Below are 21955 nucleotides of genomic sequence, written 5' to 3'. Positions count from 1 at the left end.
AGACCAGTGGGGAGAGGAAGGGGGGAGGGGAGTTACAGAGAGGGAAGAAGGCAAACCATAAGAGACTCTTAAATACTGAGAACGAACTGAGGGTTGATGGGGAGTGGGGGAGAGGGGAAAGTGGGTGATGGGCATTTAGGAGGGCACCTGTTGGGATGAGCACTAGGTGTTGTATGGAAACCAGTTTGACAATAAACTATGTTTAAAAAAAAATTCCAAATGCGGTTAAAGCAGTCTTCTTACATTATAATCTGGCTCCTACATATCTTTCTGATTTCAGATCTCAAACCACATTTCCCCTCTGGCTGGTATATGGACACCCTGGCCACACTTGTTCCACACTAGGGCTTTTGCGCTCTTTTGTGTCCCTAGATCTTCTTGACATTGGGATCTCAGCTAAATGTCCATTCTCAAAGACTCTTCCCCAACTTTTGATGTAAAATAACCAACCAGTTACATCACCCATTCACATGATCTTGTTCTCTGTATATCTCTTTGTACAAGTTCATGTTTTTACTCTTTGTTCATTAGTTGTCTTTCTCCATTAGAACATGAGCTCCACAGAAGCAGAGACCTTGTCTTTTGTCTTGATATTTTTACTGCGGTACCTCCAGCAATGAGAATAGTGCCTAGAACGTAGTTGGCACTCAAGCAATTTGTTGAATGAATCCATGAATATTATTCTGATGTATTAATGGTACATATACTAGCTATTGTGTTATCAAGCAGGCTATTGCAATGAATAGTTGCAGGCAATGCTCTATTATTTTTACATAACTAAAGTCAAGTGTTTAGTGTGTGTGTCTCTCTCTATCTCTTTTTCGGTTCTTCAGTAGTGTTGCCTACATTAGTGAAGAGGGGAAAAATAACTTAGGCTAATTATGTGCTTACTGTGTTCAGTAAGTAATAAGTATAATAAATAAATAAATAAATAAATAAATAAATAAATAAATAAAGTACTAAGTACTTTGCATGCAAGTCAGATTGTATTATCCCCATTTTTAGAGTTGGAAACAAAAGTTCAAAGAACTTTTCCTGAGATAACTACCTGGTAAAAGCAATGATAAGATTCAAAGACAAATATGTTCTATTACAAAGCTCAAAATTCTTTATTATTCCATCCTGCCTGAAAGATATTGAGAGGTTAAATGGTTAAGAGATAAGGTAAAAGCAACTTACATTTTTTTACAAAAAGGTTACTTCAGTCCATTTTGTTGTAGATATATCGCTTGTGTTAGCCCTGTGGTTCTTCCATAATACCATCTGCTCAGTGCATTTGAAAGTAGGTTTTCGGTGCAATAACATTATAGCAGTAATTCTTTTTATTTATTTTTATTTTTTTAACGTTTTTATTTATTTATGAGACAGAGACAGAGCATGAACGGGGAGGGGCAGAGAGAGAGGGAGGCACAGAATCGGAAGCAGGCTCCAGGCTCTGAGCCATCAGCCCAGAGCCCGACACGGGGCTCGAACTCACGGACCGCGAGATCGTGACCTGAGCTGAAGTCAGATGCTTAACTGACTGAGCCACCCAGGCGCCCCTAGCAGTAATTCTTCATAAGGGAGAGGAGGAAGGAAGAGAGCCTATGTATTTGGGAAAGATCCACTCTCCTAGGGACATACAAAAGATGACCACTATTTCCATATGTTTTTCTGACTTACAGCTGTTGTTTCTTCAGTGCCTTTTGCCAGGTTGAGAATGTTCCTCGTCTGGATCATTTTTTCATCTTGTTCTTTCAAAGAGCACTTCAGCCTACTAAACTACATTCCAGTGCCAGTTTGAACGCACAACAATATGATGCTTCCAGTGCAGTGCTTTTAGACAGTCTCCCCGGAGTTCGGTGGCTCACACTTCCACAGGAAATCAAGGTAATCCTGGGTGTCGTAAATAAAAATCAGAACCAGTTGCCTTGTAATTTTTTATCTTCTCTCTTTTTTAGCCTTTTTGTATTTTCAGGATTGTGGGTAAGAGTTGAAGCCATTGATTGATGAAGTAGGTGATCCAGTACAGTGAACTTAGACAAATATTTCTTTCTAAACAGAAATTAGCTCTCTCATCTTACTGTAACATTTAAGCATTTTCTAAATTTGTAATACTTCTCAGAAATCATAATTATATGGTGTGACTTGCTTTTGTTTGTTTATCAGATGTTCTTTTTTAAAAAAAAAATTTTTTTTAACCTTTATTCATTTTTGAGAGACAGAGAGAGACAGCATGAGGGGGGAAGGGGCAGAGAGAGGGAGACACAGAATCTGAAACAGGCTCCAGGCTCTGAGCTGTCAGCACAGAGCCCAACGTGGGGCTCAAACTCATGAACTGCGAGATCATGACCTGAGCTGAAGTCAGACGCTCAACCGACTGAGCCACCCAGGTGCCCCAGATGTTTTTTTTTTTAATGTCATTTTTCTTAAGGTACACTGGAATAATTAAGAGAGTAGACACTTTGTTCTCTTAAGGAATGTGAAGAAACAATTATTGTAACCTTGTACGTTAGCCTACAGAGTTCAGTAGCAGGAACAGCAACCTGGAAGCATTAATATCTGTGAGATCAGAATTAACAAGTGGGTACTTTTCTTGTTGTCTATTATTTTTTACAAAAGCACCAAAGCCACAAAAAGGAGTACATGAAATATTTGCTAGATACAGAAAAATGCAGGTCACAAATGAGTTATAAGTCATAGAGTGTGAAAAGTATTGAAAGGCATGACTAATGTTTCCAAAGCTTTTGTCATCTCAGTAAGACACAGTTTGTGAAATAGTCCTGCAGAGAGTGCCTTGGCCTTTAAAAAGAAAAGGAAAAGGGAAAAAAAGGATTCTTTTCCACAAATCGCATTTATGCCACAAGCTTTAACTGCCTAGTTTTCAATTTATATATATGTATTACAGATTAAACTACAGATTAAATTTATTCTGTTTTTAAATTTTGAATGTTTCATGGAAGAACAAACACATGAAAGAGTTCGGGCAATTTCCATAGAAACAAAAGCTAAATCCTAAGTAAGATTTTTCTAATAACCCTGTAGGGAAGCTAAACTGTGCCAGGTTCCAGGGGAACACTTTTCTTCATGTTTTAATCCATAAATAAAGATTAAAAGTCCTTTTATATAGAACTTAGGAAAGAGACAGGGAAGAATGTTTATTTTCCAGGGATCTAACTGTTGAGAAATATACAGCAATAGAGGGGGAAAAAAAACCCTCAAAATAGATTGGGTACATTAAGATGGGTTATTTTCCTGTAAGAATTTTGATAGGTTCAAAAATTTCCTAATTCAAAACTAGAAAGCAATTTTTTAACCTCATAAGTTATTTTGCATTGAATACAGAGTGAAGTTCATTTTGTAATAATTGAGATTTAATTGAAAAATGACAATATGTTAAATAATTTTTTTCCATGTAATTGCAAAGCTTAAAACAACATGTTCTATTTTCGGACATTTCTTAAATATCACAAAGGAGAAAGATACTTATTCAATTCTTCAAGTAATTATTAAGCACTTTTATGAGGCCATTACTAAACAATAACCGAGTTAAATGGTTGTGGTTTTTTTGTTTTTTGTTTTTTGTTTTTTTCCCACATAGATGGAACTAGACACAGCATTGAGTGACTTAGAGTCTGCAGATTTTGCTGAACTGGTAAGAAAGCCAGTGGATTTTAGGCTTAATGTTGATTTCATATATTATAAATCAGCCATTATTCTAAATATTTTTCAAGTGGGCATGTAATAATCTTGAAATACGTAGCATTGGATCTCTATCTTGACATGAACAAAATTTATTTTCCTTGCCTTAAAAAAACTTCTTATTTATTTAATATTTATTTATTTATTTATTTATTTATTTATTTATTTTGATATTTATTTATTTTTGAGAGAGAGCAGGGGAGGGGCAGAGAGAGAGGGAGACACAGAATCCGAAGCAGGCTTCAGGCTCCGAGCTGTCAGCACAGAGCCTGACAGGGGGCTCGAATCCATGGACCATGAAATCATGACCTGAGCTGAAATCAAGAGCTGAATGCTTAATTGACTGAGCCACCCAGGCGCCCCACTTATGTTCTGTTCTTAAATGTCTCTAATCAACAGTATCTTATAAGAATAAAAAATAAGATTGCTTTCAGCCAAAAATATATGCACATTATTTTTCACCCTAATACCCTAGTATGTTCATTTCTAAAGAAGGCACTATGAAAAGTTCAGTTACTAAAGAATATAATTGCCATTTTTAATCATTATAGCTTTACTAGGATTTTTTTAATCATGAAAAACAAAGAATATAAATCCACTGTGGTTTTGCTCCCCCAGTCTGAGGACTACTATGACATGAGGCGGCTGTATACAATTTTAGGATCTTCTCTATTTTACAAGGTAAGTTGAAAGCTGAAATTTTTATAAATGTCCAACTGCCATATAAAGAGACCTAAAGTAAATTTTCTCAAACTTCTACAAACATGAAAAATACATTTATCTCTTTTCCTTTGAATGTAGTTACCATAAAATTAAGGTCTTCAAAAAAACCCAGTACCTACAGATTTACAAATACAATAAATATTTTTGATATTATTACATTCATTACATATATTGCATTTGCAGATGTATAAGCAGAAACAGTAATGGAGGAACCAAGTGCGTAGGAGAGAAGAGCAATACTCTCTCGGTTTCTTTTTGCAGCAGTGCACTTTTTTTCTTATCCTCAGACATAACCATGTATCTTTTTAGTAAATCTTCTAACATTTCATTGACTTCCATGCAAAGCAAATTAAGCATCAAATGAATTTAAGTGTTTTGGCACTTCAAGAAGATTTTTAAACATGATTTAAAACATATCTAAAAAAAGAATCAGACAGTACAGAATGGTACACAGTGAAAAGTAAGTCTGTCCTCACTGTAACTTCTCTTCTCCACTTTCCATGCTCAAAATTCAGTTCTTTTCTAACTTTGCCAAATAGTCAGGTTTATACTACTCAGGCCATCTTGCTTTGTGCTAAAGTCTGTGGTAGACTTAACTTATCATAAATATTTGATCTCTAATTGACCTCAGAAAAAGAACATTTATCTTTGCTATGTCTTTATTCTATTTGAAACTGGAATATTTTAAGCTAACTGAAGTACCTGTAAAAGTCTTAGAAATATATTATGACATAGTTGACTTCTGTTCTTTGTGGTTAAATTCAAGGGTTATTTGATCTGCAGTCATTTGCCTAAGGATGACCTTATTGATATTGCCATATACTGTCGCCACTATTGCCTACTGCCGTTAGCAGCAAAACAAAGAATTGGTCAGTTGGTTATATGGAGAGAAGTGTTTCCTCAACATCACCTCCAACCTTCTACAGACTCAAACACTGAAGTCTTTCAGGAACCTGAAGGAAGATATTTTTTGCTAATTGTTGGCTTGGTAAGTTTACTTTGGTTTCTGTGTGTGCGTTTTGGGGTGGCTTTTTTTTTTTTGGCCATTTACTATCTTAAAATACACAAACAAATATGACAGTTTAAAATTATGAGCGTGCCAGATACCAGTATTCAAGAAAATGTTGTATGTCCCTCATTCCTTTTCTTTTACATCCATTTAATACTCGTGAAGAAATATTAATGAAGCCCAGAATAAGATTTTATCAAGTTCTTAAGATCTTTTGTTCTCATTTCTGTAGTGGTTTTATCCTCTGGTTTGTCTTGGGAAAGAGAGACATGAAAAGAATATAGAATCAGAAAAAACATGTGATTGTAGATAAAAGGACTTCTAATCACTGTGGCTCTTTGAAAGCTACCTTAGGGAATTCCATGTACCAGAAAGTAGCCTTTGATGGTATACCAAGAGAAGGCAATATGAGATTTGTTTTCAAGGATGATCAGGAAGCATTGAGAATAACAAGAAACTGAGGCAGTTTTTAATAATCATATGATTATACCATGTTTTTCGTACTTATAAATTTATGCATGCACACTACATATAAACATTTTCATGTAGCTAAATCTCTATTAATATTTTTGTCTTATAGAAGCATTATATGTTATGTGTACTATTAGAAGCTGGAGGCTGTGCATCCAAAGCTATTGGGAATCCTGGACCAGACTGTATATATGTGGATCAGGTCAAAACAACTCTTCACCAGCTGGAAGGAATAGATTGTCGCATAAATGAACGGCTAACATCTTCTCCAAGCCCCTGTTTGTCTTGTGCTGACTGGTTCCTTACTGGATCACATGAAAAATTAGATAGTTTGACAACCTCACCTATCCTCAGTAAGCTTCCAGGTACTTCCAAAGTAGCAACCTCTCCAACATGCAGAAGAATTCTTTTTGGTGACTATTCCTTAAAGACACGTAAGCCCAGTCCTTCCCAAAGCAGTGGAGGATCTGACAATGGTTGTGAAGGTGGAGAAGGTGTTCACCTGAGTCCCCACTCTACACCAGATACAGTACGGAAACAACAAAGAGAACCTCAGGGCTCTGATGGTTCAGAAGAAAGCGGGGCCTTGCTTAAGGTGTGTGTTCATTTGAGTGTGTACATTTGGGAGCTACTGTCTTTCCAGTTCTTATTTTATAATTGCAAGAAAATTTTTAATGGCAAATCATTCTTCATTTGATCTAGTGGTTGTTTTGGTTATTGTTAGCAAACCAGTGATTTAGAACCAAAAAAGAGAGGGGCGCCTGGGTGGCTCAGTCGGTTAAGCAGCCGACTTTGGCTCAGGTCATGGTCTTGCAGTCCGTGGGTTCGAGCCCCGCGTCGGGCTCTGTGCTGACAGCTCAGAGCCTGGAGCCTGTTTCAGATTCTGTGTCTCCCTCTCTCTGACCCTCCCCTGTTCATGCTTTGTCTCTCCCTGTCTCAAAAATAAATAAAACGTTTAAAAAAATTTTTTTTAATAAAAAAATAAAAAAAAAAGAAAGAAAGAACCAAAAAGAGAAAGAAATATCAAGTAATAAAATAGTAGCATCCAGGACAACTGCTTGACACTACTTATAAGTAGGAAAATTCTTTAATCCTTCCTGCTTTCCCTGTTCATCTATCTTCTGTATTCACAAGGTTAACAGAGAACATCCTACTTGTGGGGGATTTTAGATGCCTGATTTAACTAAATAAGCAATAAAATATTCAGCAGAAACAGAGAATCAGAAACTTAAAAAAATATATTTATGTAAATATATGTGTGTATACATGTTATTCTATAGGTTTTTATAGGGTTTTTTTTGTTTTATTTTGTTTTTATCTGAATCTATACAGGCTGGTCTCCATTGTCAATAATTTAAAATGTGATTATAAAACAAAGAGAATGTTCATTTTTCAGATTGTTTATTTTTATCCTTTTTCCATGTTTTTGGATACAATAATGTATCCAAATGATCATCAAAGTAATCACCCCGGGAGGTCTTCTACTATTCTAGTGATGCTCTACTTTCAGAACACTTTTGAAACTTGCTTGTCATTTGGATTGTTGGAAGTGATGTCAGACAAGGCATGAAGAAGGTAGAATCTGAGAAGGGGCACCGATAAAATATGAGATTTTGAGTGTCATGACATAAATAGCCATAGCTTCCATCTTCTAATTCCAAACAATACAGCAGTCTTGGAGTCTGAAGTGCATATATTTAGAAAATACCCACATTCGTACTATATATTCATTATCCCAGTTGGTGAAATTGGTAGGAAACATAGTTTAAGAAGTAGTAGGCTTAAGAAGCCATGAATAACTCTGAAGAGAAATTAAATAATCTCTATAATTGAGCCATTCAACAAATTTGATTGAACACCTATTATGTGCCAAGGGCCATGCTATACAGAAGAAATACAAAGATGGGTAAGACATAGCCCCTGCCTTTGAGGAGTGCAAAGTCTACAGAGGGAGACAAGCACATTTACACATAAAATATAACAAAACTTGGGGCACATGGGCAGCTCGTTTGATTGGTTTGGGCACAAGTCATGACCCCAGGGTTGTGGGATCAAGCCCCACATTGGGCTCTGTACTGAACATGGATGGAGCCTACTTGAGATTTTCTTTCTCCCTCTGCCCCTCTTCCCCTCTCACACTCTCTTTCTCTCTCTCTAAGATAAAGAAAAGAAAAAAAATGAAAAAAAAAAGTGTAACAAAACTTGATAGTGGCTCTGGTAGATTTTCAGGAAGAACTATGACATCCTTCTATGACATGGCCCTAGGTCACTGTTAGTGAAGAATAAGCCAGGAGGTATAAGTTAGCCTCAAACATATTTAAAAATTTTTTTTCAATGTTTATTTATTTTGGGGACAGAGAGAGACAGAGCATGAACGGGGGAGGAGCAGAGAGAGAGGGAGACACAGAATCGGAAACAGGCTCCAGGCTCTGAGCCATCAGCCCAGAGCCTGACGCGGGGCTCGAACTCCCGGACCGCGAGATCGTGACCTGGCTGAAGTCGGACGCTTGACCGACTGCGCCACCCAGGCGCCCCAGCCTCAAACACATTTAAAAGAAACATTGCAAAATACTAAATAGTTCTCTTAGAAAGTTTTCAGTTTTTACACTATTTCTGCTGTTTGATTCCATTCTTAGATGCAAACTGATCTACTTAACTGCATTTTTCAGGTCACTAAACGGAAGTCTGCTCTTCCAAATCCATTTCATTTGGGGAACTTGAAAAAGGACTTTTCAGATAAAGAACTGGAAATATATAACACAATTAAGTAAGAAGCATCCTTGTATTCTTTTTTTTTAAAACATTGTGTCTTCGAGCAAACTTTACAGTAAGAAAGTACAAATCCATAACGTATAGAGATTTAACTCAAAAATGTAATTGTGATATATCTTACATATTAAAGGTAATGTCTATGCTAATTCACTAATGTTTTTCATTATACAATAGGGAACTCGTACTCCTATTATAAGAGATAAAAAAACAGAGTGATGTTTCAAAATGTGAAAGTCCCCTCTTATCTCTTTTCCACAGGTAACCTCCCTTTTGTATGTCTAATTTTTTTATTATAGTATTTACGGTTTTTAGACTTTGGTGGATGCTGCAGTCTGCTGCACAGATATTCCATAGCCCAGGGTACTCCTTCCAGTGTTTGGGGATAATGACTGCTAACTACTCACAGCTGAGTCTCTTGTTCTGCTTGGAAGTTTATTGACTCAGCCAAGATGACAATTTCTCCCTAGAAATAGCCCACATCTAAGGACTAATAGATAAGTTGAATACAAAGACTTGGCCTAAATTCGAGACAACTCTAAAAGGCCATCCAATCTCATAGTTCCAAGTGGTATCTGCTGAGATTTTGTTTCAACTGCAGTGTGGTTCAGCTTTTCCCTCTGCTCAATCCTGCTTCCTCCCACACTTGTGGGACTTCCTCCCACAAGTGTTGTTCCCCAGAGTTCTCCCTAGTAAACTTCCTTGCTGCATCTCCCTCTGAGTCCGGGGGTAGGAACTGAGCCTGTAACACCCATTTTAGGAAAGAAATGAAACCTCAAACTTACATTAAGTAGGAATTCTGAAGTAAAAGGAACGGAGTGAGAAGAGCATGTCTATAATTATTAAAACATAAAATGTCTATAATTATTAAATTCTGTAATTACTAAAATGTAAAATGTTACGTATTTACTTCTTGTACAACTATTATGTGGTGACGAGCTGTCTGAGCTTTGCCTGATGTTTAATTATGATGTCATGTGTGGGATCAGTTAGTATAACAAACTCCATTGCACACTTCTATTTGAATAAGCAGACACATAAATCACACAAAAAAAGTTCAGCACTATTACTTTCTTAATCATGAAACATCTTTTTAAAGATTATGAATGTTTATTTTTTTGTTAATGTTTATTTATTTTTTATGTTTATTGATTTATCTTTGAGAGAGAGAGAGAGAGAGAGGGAGAGGCAGAAAGAGAGGGGGAGAAAGAGAATCCCAAGCAGGCTCTACACAGTCAGCATAGAGCTGGACGTAGGGCTCAAACTCACAAACCATGGGATAATGACCTGAGCCGAAATCAAGAGTTGGACGCTTATTCAACTGAACCACCCAGGCACCCCAAAACATTTTATAATAAGTTCAAATATATATGTCACAGAGTTGTCAGAAACGGCTTTTTTTTCCTGACGTTAGAGCAAAAACAAGGTAATTTGTCTGCATAAAATAATGTAATGGGAATCTAATGTGTCAAATTTAATGCCTTCAAAAACTATGGTTAGTTTTTTAATAGTTAAAAATGTTTTTTAAACAAATCTAAATCAAACCTTTTGTAGAGCTTTGAAATACTTTCCCAAACCCTCGTCTTCTATTTAACAACTACCACTCTGAAATTTTATTACCCCCACATCTTACTTTTTAAATGTGTGTGTGTTATTTTTACCTTATCTCTAGTAAAAGAAAATGTTTTACAAGTTCAGGCTTGAACATAAATTCATATACAATATAAATCATAGGCTGTCTATTTAAAAAGATCCTACAGAGGTGCCTGGGTGGCTCAGTTGGTTAAGCGTCAGACTCTTGATATTGGCTTAGGTCATGATCTCCAGGTCATGAGATCAAGCCCTGCCTGGGGCTCCGTGCTGAGCATGGAGTCTGCTTGGGATTCTCTCTCTCCCTCTCCCCCTGCTCCTCTCCCACTCGTACTCTCTCTCTCTCTCTCTCTCAAAACAAAAAAATGAAACATTAAAAAAAATTTTTTTAAAGATGCTACAGATGCATATTTATTTTCTTTATTGACATGAAAAATGTTCATACTATGTAGTTAATTTTAAAAGGATGAAATAAGCCAGTGTAGATTATCCTAATTTCTGTGTATACACTTTTGTAAAATAAAAATATATAACATATTAAAAATAATATACACAAAACAGTTCATTTAATAACCAAGTCCTATACTCTACATTCTAATAATTATTTAATCCATTCAACCCCTATTGTTCCTACTGTAGATCAGGCTCCCATTGTCTTACCTGTTTTACTGCAACAGTCTCCCAACTCCCAGCCTACCATGAATCCATTTTCTGCTGGAGTGACCTTTCTCAATAATAAATGACTTAATCTATGCTTTCACAAATATTTTGTCTTCCCATTGGGCAATTGTTTGATGATTTTTAAACTTGCAGTGTATCCACTGAGTTAATATATTCTGAATGAGTTTATGATTTTCAAGAGCTAAATTTCCTCACTGTGTTGTGGATTTTTTTTTTTTTGAGAGAGAGAAAGTTAAAAAAGACAACAAAAATGTTGATTCTAAACCTCCTTAAAAAGGAATCTTATTAATTTCTCTTTTTAAAAAATTGTTTCTGTTCTGTACCTTTTCTTAATTTTGAAGACCTCTAAAATAAAATGTATGTTTTAATTTATTTTCCTTTTTGAATAATCAAAATTCCTCTCTTCTTAATTATTTGAGTTACTAATTGAAAAAGATCAGCCACCAGTTGAGTTGTTAATGAGCCAGCCACCTTCTAGAAAAGTATGAGAAAAATTTGCAGATGATCTCCTTTCCGGTCTATCCCTGGTCTGAAAAAAGAACCAAAGCCATAAATCACTAATAAGAAGGAGAAATTATTCTGATCATGCCTACTAATTAAGAGTTTAACAGGATTTTAACTAGCATGGATGATCAAAGGCAGTATCCAGGCTAAGAGATGTTACATGCCTTTTCTCTGCCTCTGTGCTTATGGCTGGAAAAAAAATCAACTGAGAGAATGTTTTAAAAATAGACATCAGAATTAGAATGGGGGCAGCTTGAGTGTTTGAAATGCAAATGGAGAATTGCTGTCCATATGTTTAAAGATTGCCCGTCAGAAGTCATCAGTAGAAAGGAAAAAGTAAGGGATAGTGGAGTAAGCTTCAGAGTTAGCTTAGCTCAGCCACTTAGCTGTGTGACCTCAAGCAAGTTAATCTGAGATCTCTGAACACTGATTTCCTCGTGGTTAAAATGAAGGGAGTAATACTATTTAATATCTCACAAGATCATTGTAAGAATTAAGACTAAGGTATTTTAAAGCCCCCCTCCCACCCCAGGCACAGAGAGGGCATTCAGTATGTGATACTATTAGTATTTTGTTGTTGCTATCATTGTTATTCTTTAGCTCTTCTTACCATTGGTAGAAATAAATATTTATAGATTCTACTGACTTGTCTGAGACCTAAATAGGGGAAGAAAGAATGGAGAAATGAAAATAGTAAGAGAACATGTAAGGGAAGGAAGATGGTGATGATGAATAGTAGAATACTACCAGTAATTGTCATAGTATTCTAGATTATTGACCCAGTTTTGCAGTCACTAATAATAATTTTATTTTTCTTCAGGATCATCAGTCTGACTGTTATGCTACAAACTTAAATGTGTTCATTTTGTTGGAAGGTGTTCTTGTATGTGGTCCACTCTGGACTGATACCTTATTTATGACTTGTAGGTATCTGGGCCAGACAGGGGCTGAGTTATTTATTACCAACCATGGAAAAAGAAGGGTTTAGCCAATTTGGGTTGTTTAGCAAAGGAATAATTAAGTGGTTTGCAATTGGTGTTTATCCTCACATACCATGTAGTATTTGCCTCCATTAACGAATTGATAATAACCCTAGCTGTACTGTAGTTAAGGAGGAAATGGGAATTAAATATTTGTACTAGTTTCCCTGTCCTAATTACACTCCTAATATTATATTGTAGATAAAAACTTAGGAGTCTATAAACATTCAAAATGAAGGAATATTTTTAAGCTTACTTAAATATTTTTTTTCTTTCTTTTGTTCTTTTCAAGATTGACATCTGGTCCTGAGAACACACTTTTCCACTATGTTGCCTTAGAAACTGTGCAAGGGATCTTTATTACTCCTACCCATGAAGAAGTGGCACAGCTAAGTGGCTCTATCCACCCTCAACTAATAAAGAATTTCCATCAGTGTTGTCTCTCCATTCGTGCAATTTTCCAACAGACATTGGTAGAAGAGGTAGGATACTGCCATAAGTATACTTTTCTGTTTTGTTCCCAGATCTCTAAATATTATCTCTAAAAGGTCTTTAATCAGTATGCCCAATAATTACAGTTTTTATTTAAAAATTTTGTAACAATCACCCAATCTAACTAGAGCACCCAATCTAACTTGAGTGCCCAAAGGATTATACTCACCATATTTAACATCAAAACTTTGTTTCATAATACTGAGTTTGATGTCCTGGATTACTATTTCAGAAAATGGTGGACCTGTGTTCTTCTACAGCAAAGTAGAATATGGTAGTTTGTAATGTAAATTAGCCTCCATATTTGACATTTGTGAGTCAACCATTACTTGCCCAGTAGTATCTACCCGTTGGTAACTCTGATAATTCTTTAAGTATTCCATCAGTAATATAAGGTATTTTGTAATATAATAAGGTAAAATATAGCAGTAGACACAAGACTGTTGTAAATGTTTCAGCCACTTGTTTCATTTCTTGCTTGCTTGCTTGCTTGCTTTTTAATCCAGGATGAAGTTTCATTTAATATTATACCTCTGGAAAGTAGTAATGTTGTATATAATTAAAAAATCAATTAGATTATCTTAATGGCAGGGAAAAGTATGTGTTGATTTCTGGAAAAGGATAAACATACAGAAATTCACTTGTCAGTGGTCAAATATCATACAGCCAAAAAAAATTAAAAAATAAAAAACCACAAAACCCTCTCTGAAGATGCTAGTAATGTATATAGCAATATGTGTGTTAAGAATGCTAAGTTTGTGAAGAACTTGGGTTTAAAGTAGAACATTGGACTGGGAATAAGGAATCCTGGACTGAGCCTCAACTCTTCCTATTTCCTTACTGTAAAGTAAGTGGGCTGAATTATGTCTTAGAACTTGTTCAGCAATAAATTCTGTGTCTGATAGGATTTCTTCTTTGAGCTATCAGAAATTAGTATTCAGCAAAATGTTATGTCTGACCATATATCTCTGTGTGCTTTGTTGTCTTACGATCCCCCTTTCCTTGTAACATAACTGGTTGATTCTATAAAGGAATGTCTCATTAATTTATTCATGTAATACTCATGACGCATAATAAATATTACTCATGTAGAGGTCTGTTGTCCCTGTCAGTTGATTGATGAGGTCTCTTTGAGCCAGTTAATTAAAGCTCCATAAGGGTCTTCTCGTCTTATTGTTATATTCCCACCTCTTCACGGGAAGGTCAGTTTCACGGATTGGAAATAAGAGACAGTAAAGCCCTCCTGTGGCCATTCGTACAAGTCCCTATTTAGGGAACAAGTGATTATGCTACCTTTGCACGGTCAGGATACTGCGGCCGTTTAACTAATGTCACCAGGCAGGCACTGCCTCTAATACTAGAAATGCTAGAGGTGATGTTTTTGGTAAACAGGCGGGACTTGTGTTTGCCGAGTTCCTTTTACTTCTTTTAATCTTTCCTTATTTGCATACCTGTGTTGGGTTAACAATTGGTTTGATATTTGGTTTATGGTTAGGTTATATTTATCTTGTCGTTAACTATCAGTAGTTATCTGCTCTGATATAAGCTTATGCAAGGAGAAGTATTTCTTGTTACTTATATTAGCATTATTGCTTCTATTGTTGAATAGATTGACCCAGTATTGAGTTAGGAGTTGGTTGCATTTTTTGACATTAAGGTGTTTTGATTGTTGAGCTTGAACACTTTCTTTTTTTAAAAAAATTTTTTTTTAACGTTTATTTATTTTTGAGACAGAGAGAGACAGAGCATGAACGGGGGAGGGGCAGAGAGAGAGGAAGACACAGAATCGGAAGCAGGCTCCAGGCTCTGAGCCATCAGCCCAGAGCCCGATGCGGGGCTCGAACTCACGGACCGCAAGATCGTGACCTGGCTGAAGTCGGACGTTTAACCGACTGAGCCACCCAGGCGCCCCTTGAACACTTTCTTAATTGATGGCTGCTTTTAAGCCAACTATGGTTTATGTTTATGCTTACTCTCTAAGGAAGGCCGTATCCTAGTTCTAAAAAGCTGTACCTTTTTAGATTATATTTTAAACTTACATTAGAATTTTAGAACGTTTTTGGGGTAAGTTTAAAGTTGAACTAAAATTCTGTTCTGGGTGACCAGCTATCACCAGGCTTGTTAGGCTTTTCACCTCTACCCACAAATCTCACCATTTTGCAACATAGACGAGTTCATCCTGTAAAGATTGTTCATGGGTAGCTCTTCTGGTTTCGGGGGACCTAGCTAAAGTTCTCTTTGTTAGGTTGTTCTAGCTAATTCATTATGCAAAAGGTACAAGGGGTAATCTTTGCTGTGTAGTGCTTTTAATTTTTCTTTCATCTTTCCCTTGCAGTACTCTCTCTATAGCGCCAAGTTAAATTTCTATCTCCTATACTTTTAAGGGTAACTGTTTTATTTTATTGTCTAATGTTAATTGAATTTATGGGTGTTTGGGCTAGCTTTGGCTCAAGATGGTCAGTTTAATATGAAATCTTCTGGGTGTAAGCCAGATGCTTTGTTTAAGCTACATCTTGTTTATCCAAGCACACTTTCCAGTATACTTACCTTGTTACGACTTGTCTCCTCTTGTGGGTTTAGTGGTTTGAATAGGTTTTTTTTTAAGGGTTTTTGTCACTTGAGGAGGGTGACGGGCGGTGTGTGCGTGCTTCATGGCCCGATTCAATTGAGCTCTCTATTCTCAATTTACTACTAAATCCTCCTTTAGTCCTTAGTTTCATAAGGATTTTCGTGGGTATTCTAGTTACAGAAAATGTAGCCCATTGCTTCCCATCTCATGGGCTACACATTGACCCAACTTTTTTGTGTTAAGATACTTGTGCTTTCTTTTCTTCCTTTTTTAGGGTTTGCTGAAGATGGCGGTATATAGGCTGAATTAGCAAGAGATGGTGAGGTATATCAGGGTTTATCAATTGTAGAACAGGCTCCTCTAGAGGGATATAAAGCACCGCCAAGTCCTTTGAGTTTTAAGCTGTTGCTAGTAGTTCTCTGGCGGATAGTTTTGTTTAGTTAAACTATCTAGGTTTAGGGCTAAGCATAGTGGGGTATCTAATCCCAGTTTGGTCTTAGCTATCGTGTGGTTGGAGATGTTAAAGTTACTTTCGTGCTGTATTTTTACGTTAACTGTAGCTTTTTACAGCCTAGTTAAGGTTTAACTTTAGTATGAGTTTTTCTCTATAACACGCTTTACGCCGTGGGTCTATTAGTTTGGGTTAATCGTATGACCGCGGTGGCTGGCACGAAATTTACCAACCCTTGTTTAATATAGCTTAGTCGAACTTTCATTCATAGCTTAATTTTTATCACTGCTGTATCCCGTGGGGGTGTGGCTGAGCAAGGTGTCATGAGTTAAGTGGTTGTGTGCTTGATACCAGCTCCTTTAGGTCGCTGAGTGACCTCGAGGGCATTTTCACCGGGGTACGGAGGCTTGCATGTGTAATCTTATTAATAACTAATGGAAAGGCCAGGACCAAACCTTTGTGTTTATGGAGTCTGACGACTCATCTAGGCATTTTCAGTGCCTTGCTTTGTATATTTAAGCTACATTAACAGGGAGGAAGTATTATATTAAGTTGATTAGGTGTGGGAAAAATATTGCTCGATAGGGACGAATTAGAGCTTAGGTTAGTGTATCTATAGATAGCTGCGAACAGAGATATAAATTAGTATTAGTAGTTAGTAATAACAGGGATTTGGTGAATTTATAAATGTTGCTTCTTAGGCCTTATATTTAGGTACAGGTTTAGTCTTGTTTTTGGGGTTTGGTAGGACAGTAATAAACGCGTATTTTTACTAATAAGGTTAACGGGGGGTAAGGAGGATTTGGTTAAGCTAGTTATTTACTAAATTATAAAGTGTTTGCATGTGTAATGCATATATGCGTATGTGTAAACGTGAGTGTACGTGTATACATGTATGCGTGTGTGCGTATAAGTGTGTGCGTGTGCGCCGTGTCCCGTGAGACGTTAGGAATTGAAGTATAAGTCCTGTAACCATTGACTGAATTGCACCTTATTTGTATGCGTGTGGAGACCCCGCATAGAGAATAAGCCCAGCTACAAGATATTTGATTGCATCGAGACCTTTACAGTCATAGCTGAGTCATAGCAAGTTCCCCTCCTAAAAATTAAAAAAATACCAAATGCATGACACCACAGTTATATGTGATCATGGGCTGATTAGTCATTAGTCCATCGAGATGTCCCATTTGAGAGGGTTGAAGGATTGGAGTCAAGAATTTGATGGCCCTGAGGTAAGAACCAGATGCCAGGTATAGTTTCACAATAGAAACCCCCAGGTTAAAATGGGCCCGGTGCGAGAAGAGGTACAAGTTCAGGCAATGGTTGCTGGTTTCTCAAGGCTTGGTGATTAAGCTCTTTCGGACAGTTGAGGTCCATAGAGGATTAGTCCTAGAACTAATATTATGTACGACTATACACTATTATGTCTTATGTAATATAAATATTACGCATAAGCATTTGCGTAAGTATTACGCTTAGTAATGCAATGTATTACAATGCTTAGTAATGTAAATTAGCCTTTTCCATATTACTGAACTATTGAGGTATCTACTATGTACCAGACACTGTTCTGGTGCTGGGGATACAGCAGTGAACAAAGTCCCTTTCTTCATGAAGCTATTACCAGTGGAAGAGTCTACATTGTGTGAAGGGAGGTCTGGGTTCTTGTATTCCAGAAAGATTTACATGAGGATCCGTGCTCAAATAAAGACAGCAAGGAGGAAGGTAGCAAGCATAAAACAGTTTGCTTATTTATTTATTTATTTATTTATTTATTTATTTAAAACAGTTTATTAAGGACAGTACACTGGCAAGGTGGGAGAGTGGGCAGGCCCAGAGGTGGTAGCTGCACCTGGGTTAGGGGTCTCTTTTCTTTTTATGTTTGTGTAGGTTACGGGTCATAGCCGGGACAGTCTCTGGTTGGAAAGGGGAGTTTTGGGCTCTGCAGGGTTCTTGCCACAACTGTCATGGCCATCTTCCTCCTTGGTGGGGAGTGTAGAGGTTGAAACCACAATGTAAATATATTATAATGAAGCTGTAGGTTACCCTGGGGCAGAGGGAGGTGGAAGAGGAGAGCTTTGGCTCTTGGTCTATCAGCTCCTGGGCATTGGATGCCTTAATTTAAGGCCAGGATATTAAAAGCCAACAAGTCAGGATGTGATGCCCTTAGGCTTCTAATGTGTCACCTATTTATCACTGCCTTTGCCTCCTGCTCACGTTTAACTAACTGCCTATTCTACCAAAACCTATATCTAATGGAGAAGATGAATTAATTGGCAAGTCGTATAATATGTCAGGTAGGATAAGTTTAACAGGAATAACAAGATAGGTAATATTTGAACAAAGACCTGAATGAAGTGAGGAAACGATCTGAAGGCAGGGCTTCCAGACAGAGAAAACAAGTACGAGTGCAATTGCAAAGCCACAGAAGTAGGAGTGGCTGAGAATGCTGGAGCCATCGGGGAGGAGGGTGGTAGGAGTTGAGATGGCAAAGGTTAGCAGGGCCAAATCGCACATGGCCTGATATATTTAAGGACTTTGGGGTTGCTCTGAAGGAGATAGGAAGCTCTCAGTTCTGAGCAGAGGAAGGACATGATCCTAAATTTTTGAAAGGATCACTTGAGCTACTACTGTGCCAAGAACAAGCTCTGTAGTGTAGCAAGGGTAGAGGCAGGGACCAGGGATTTCCATTAGGAGGCTATAGAAATTCTCAAAGCAAGATTATAGTGGCTTCTGGATTCTGGATGTATTTTGGAGGGTGAGCCAAAAGGATCTGTTGACAGATTAGGTAAGGATTTTCAGAGAAAGAGAAGAATCAAGGATCACTCCATGATTTTAGCCCAAGCCTTACAAAGAGTCTTTTTTTTTTTCCAAATGAGTCATTCTTTTGCTAATGATTTAATCAATGGGAAATTTAGAGTATGCATGAAAGAAGAGACCACAGGCACCTAGGTAGCTCTGTGGGTTAGGCAGCCATCTCTTGACTTGGGCTCAGGTCATGATCCTATAGTTTGTGAGACTGAGTCCCATGTTGGGTTCCATGCAGACAGCCTGCAGCCTGCTTGGGATTCTCTCTCTCTCTCTCTCTCTGTCTCTCTCTCTCTCTCTCTCTCTGTCCGCCCTTACCCGGCTCATGCATGCATTCTTGCTTTCTCTCTAAAAAATAAATAAATAAACTTTAAGAAAGGAAGAGACAATACTGTTTTAAGTATATTACAAAATCATCTATTAATTTAGTAACCTATTCATTAGTAATCTATTTATTAAGCACCTACCATGTACCTGGCCCTGCTGCTTCAAAACATACAAATATGAATATCATATTGTCTCTGCCCTAGCAAAAAGCATATAGTCTACTGGAGAAGACAGATCTATAAACTGCTAATATAATTAATATAAATACTAATAATATAGGGCTGTGAGCAAAACGTTTTCTGGGAGATTTCAAGGACACTTTATAAAGTCTTTTTTAGGAAATGGTATTTATACTAAGTATGAAGAAGAATAAAAATTTTCCCACCGATGAGAAGAGTGTCATTCTAGGCACTTAAGTATTAGGATCAGTCAATTCAAATCTCTGTGTGAAAACATTTTAAAGTAACATTAATACCAGTGAATACTAATAATACTTATTTAATTTACAGAAAAAGAAAGCACTAAATGGTGAAGATCATTCAGGTTCTACAAATTCAGTATCTTCTCTTCACCCTGTGAAAGAACATGGTGTGTTGTTTGAATGCTCACCTGAAAAGTGGACAGATCAGAGAAAAACACCACCAGTTATGGCTTACTGGGTAGTAGGGTAAGTGGGGAAAAAAAGTATTTGAAAGTGAAGTAAAATGTTAGAAAAGCAGTAAAAGAGATAAGCATTTTAAGATGTAGGCGTGGAATTATTAATCCAACTATAATATTTTAATAGACTTTAGAATTTTGCTTTATTTACCATCTCCTTAAATTCCTCCCAAGAATTTCTCTTTTTACTCTTTTTGTTAATGTATTTTTAAATTCAAGTATAATTAACACACAGTGTTATATTAGTTTTAGGCATACAATATAATGATTCAACAATTGTATACATTACTCAGTGTTCATCATGATAAGTGTACTCCTCATCCCCTTTACCTATCTCACCCATCTCACACCCACCTCCCCTCTCTCAACCATCAATTTTTTCTCTGTATTTAAGAGACTGTTTTTCAGTTTGTCTCTTTTTCTTCTTTGTTTTGTTTCTTAAATTCTACATTTAAGTGAAATCATGTGGTATTTGTCTTTCTGACTGTTGTCTTTTTCTATTAAAAAAAGCTGATTTTGTTATCTCATAAAATTATACTACTAATACACTAAAAGATAATGATTCCACAATTTTACTATTTCCTTCTATCCATCCCTACTTCTTTTCTTCCCTGTCTCCTCCTTTCTTTACCTCTTCCTTCTTCTTTCTCCCCACCCCACCCACCAACTACAAGACCCTGCCTGACCTAGCTCCTGCCCACTTGTTTCCATCTATCATTCCTTCTCTGCCCACTGTGCACAGCCACACTGGCATCCGTTGAATCTCGTTCCTGCTAGTCCTTCTGTGTGAAATGTTCTACCTCTTAACCTTTGTATGTCTGGCTCCTTGATATTCAGATCAATGTTGGCCTCAAAAAGAGGATCCATGGGTCTTATTCTCAAGTTAGTTAACATAAAGTGTAGTGTTAGTTTCAGGAGTAGAACCCAATGATTCATCACTTACATATAACACCCAGTGCTCATCCCAACAAGTTCTCTCCTTGATGCCCATCACCCATTTACCCCACCCCCATCAACCCTCAGTTTGCTCTCTGTATTTTGAAGTCTCTTATGGTTTCCCTCCCTCTCAGTTACTGTTTATTTTCTTGTTTGTATATGGTCTTCCTCCTCTTCACTAGAAAATTAGCTTTATGAGGTCAGGAATTGTATCCGTCTTGTCCACTACTGGTGCCTGCAACAACATTGTACATAGTCACTTGATGAATATGTAACAATTGAGTAAATGGAGTTGTGCTTGGCAAAATGTGGTAGTGGGAGGGTGGTATGGCAAACACGAAGATAAAGTCACAGCTATCAGCAGTCTTACATCTAGAAGAAGAAATACAAAATATGCTCAAATATATATATATATATTTACGGATATATAGATTTTTTTTAGATAGATAGAATGAATTAGTTGATACAACCAAACACTATGGGAGTTCTGAGGAAGGGGTGAAAACCTATGTTGGGATTACAAAGAAAGGCTTATAGATTCCATTTGGCCTAGTTTGAAAATGAATTGGATTTGGATAGAACATTCTAGGAAAAGGATGGTATGAAGAAAGACCGAAACAAGGGAAATCATAAGGCATACAGTGAGTAGACTGATTTGCCAGGATGGTAAAGGAATGATATATACAAAGATAAAATGAAAGATCGACTGGAAAGCTAAGTTAGGACCACTGCAAAGAGCCTCCAATTTCTGACCCAGGAATTCAGTTTTGAGCGAAATATTGAACCACTAAACATTCTTTGAGTTGCAGTAAAGAATTGATGGAAGAGCTGGCTACTGGTGTGGTACCTGCACCTGGCCCCTGGGGGTAGGGGAGCCAGCCCTAACTAGGTAGTGAACTCAGAGGTGCATTGGGAGAGCAGTCCCCTCCTTCGAGTGCTGTGGGAAGAAGATATATTGCCACTCCAAGGACAACTGACCCTGCAGGCACCAGCCAGAGACCTTTCGTCAGCTGGGTGGAGTGGCACTATGGGGCACATGGAGCAGGGTCCTTTCAGACATTGGAGTTTGAATCCCAGCCAGGTGCCTCAGAGGCGTTGGAGACTGCAGAGTGGGACAAACAGGCTGCTCGCACCTGCACGGTGCTATGAGGATTGTCTGAACAGTGTGGTTTGTGACACCCAGCAGGGGAGCGGAGATTGGGGTGTTACCGTTTTTCTCCCCATCACCAACTTGGTGGGGCTTCAGGGAACAAGACAGCACCCACCGCCCCCCCCCAGTGGAGGCGGGACCTGTTTATACCAAATCC

The 21955-nt window shown here is 37.4% G+C and overlaps 1 protein-coding gene across 2 annotated transcripts in view; it reads left to right on the top strand.

Moving 5' to 3' along the window:
* Window positions 1-21955, top strand: part of INTU (inturned planar cell polarity protein) — a 90521-nt gene that overhangs the window by 57949 nt on the left and 10617 nt on the right. Inside the window, exons 8-15 of one of the 2 annotated variants that reach the window (XM_045055888.1) lie at window positions 1680-1869; window positions 3581-3634; window positions 4300-4362; window positions 5171-5392; window positions 5994-6479; window positions 8554-8651; window positions 12701-12890; window positions 19565-19722. In XM_045055888.1, coding sequence (XP_044911823.1) covers window positions 1680-1869; window positions 3581-3634; window positions 4300-4362; window positions 5171-5392; window positions 5994-6479; window positions 8554-8651; window positions 12701-12890; window positions 19565-19722 — 1461 coding nt within the window. Of the gene's footprint in view, window positions 1-1664; window positions 1870-3580; window positions 3635-4299; window positions 4363-5170; window positions 5393-5993; window positions 6480-8553; window positions 8652-12700; window positions 12891-19564; window positions 19723-21955 lie in introns of both variants that reach the window. The other variant, XM_045055887.1, reaches the window with a different exon arrangement.

This window comes from Felis catus, chromosome B1, assembly GCF_018350175.1.
Source record: "Felis catus isolate Fca126 chromosome B1, F.catus_Fca126_mat1.0, whole genome shotgun sequence".
Lineage (NCBI taxonomy): Eukaryota > Metazoa > Chordata > Mammalia > Carnivora > Felidae > Felis > Felis catus.
Note: the sequence above shows the minus strand (reverse complement) of the source record. Positions and strands in the feature narration are given on the sequence as shown.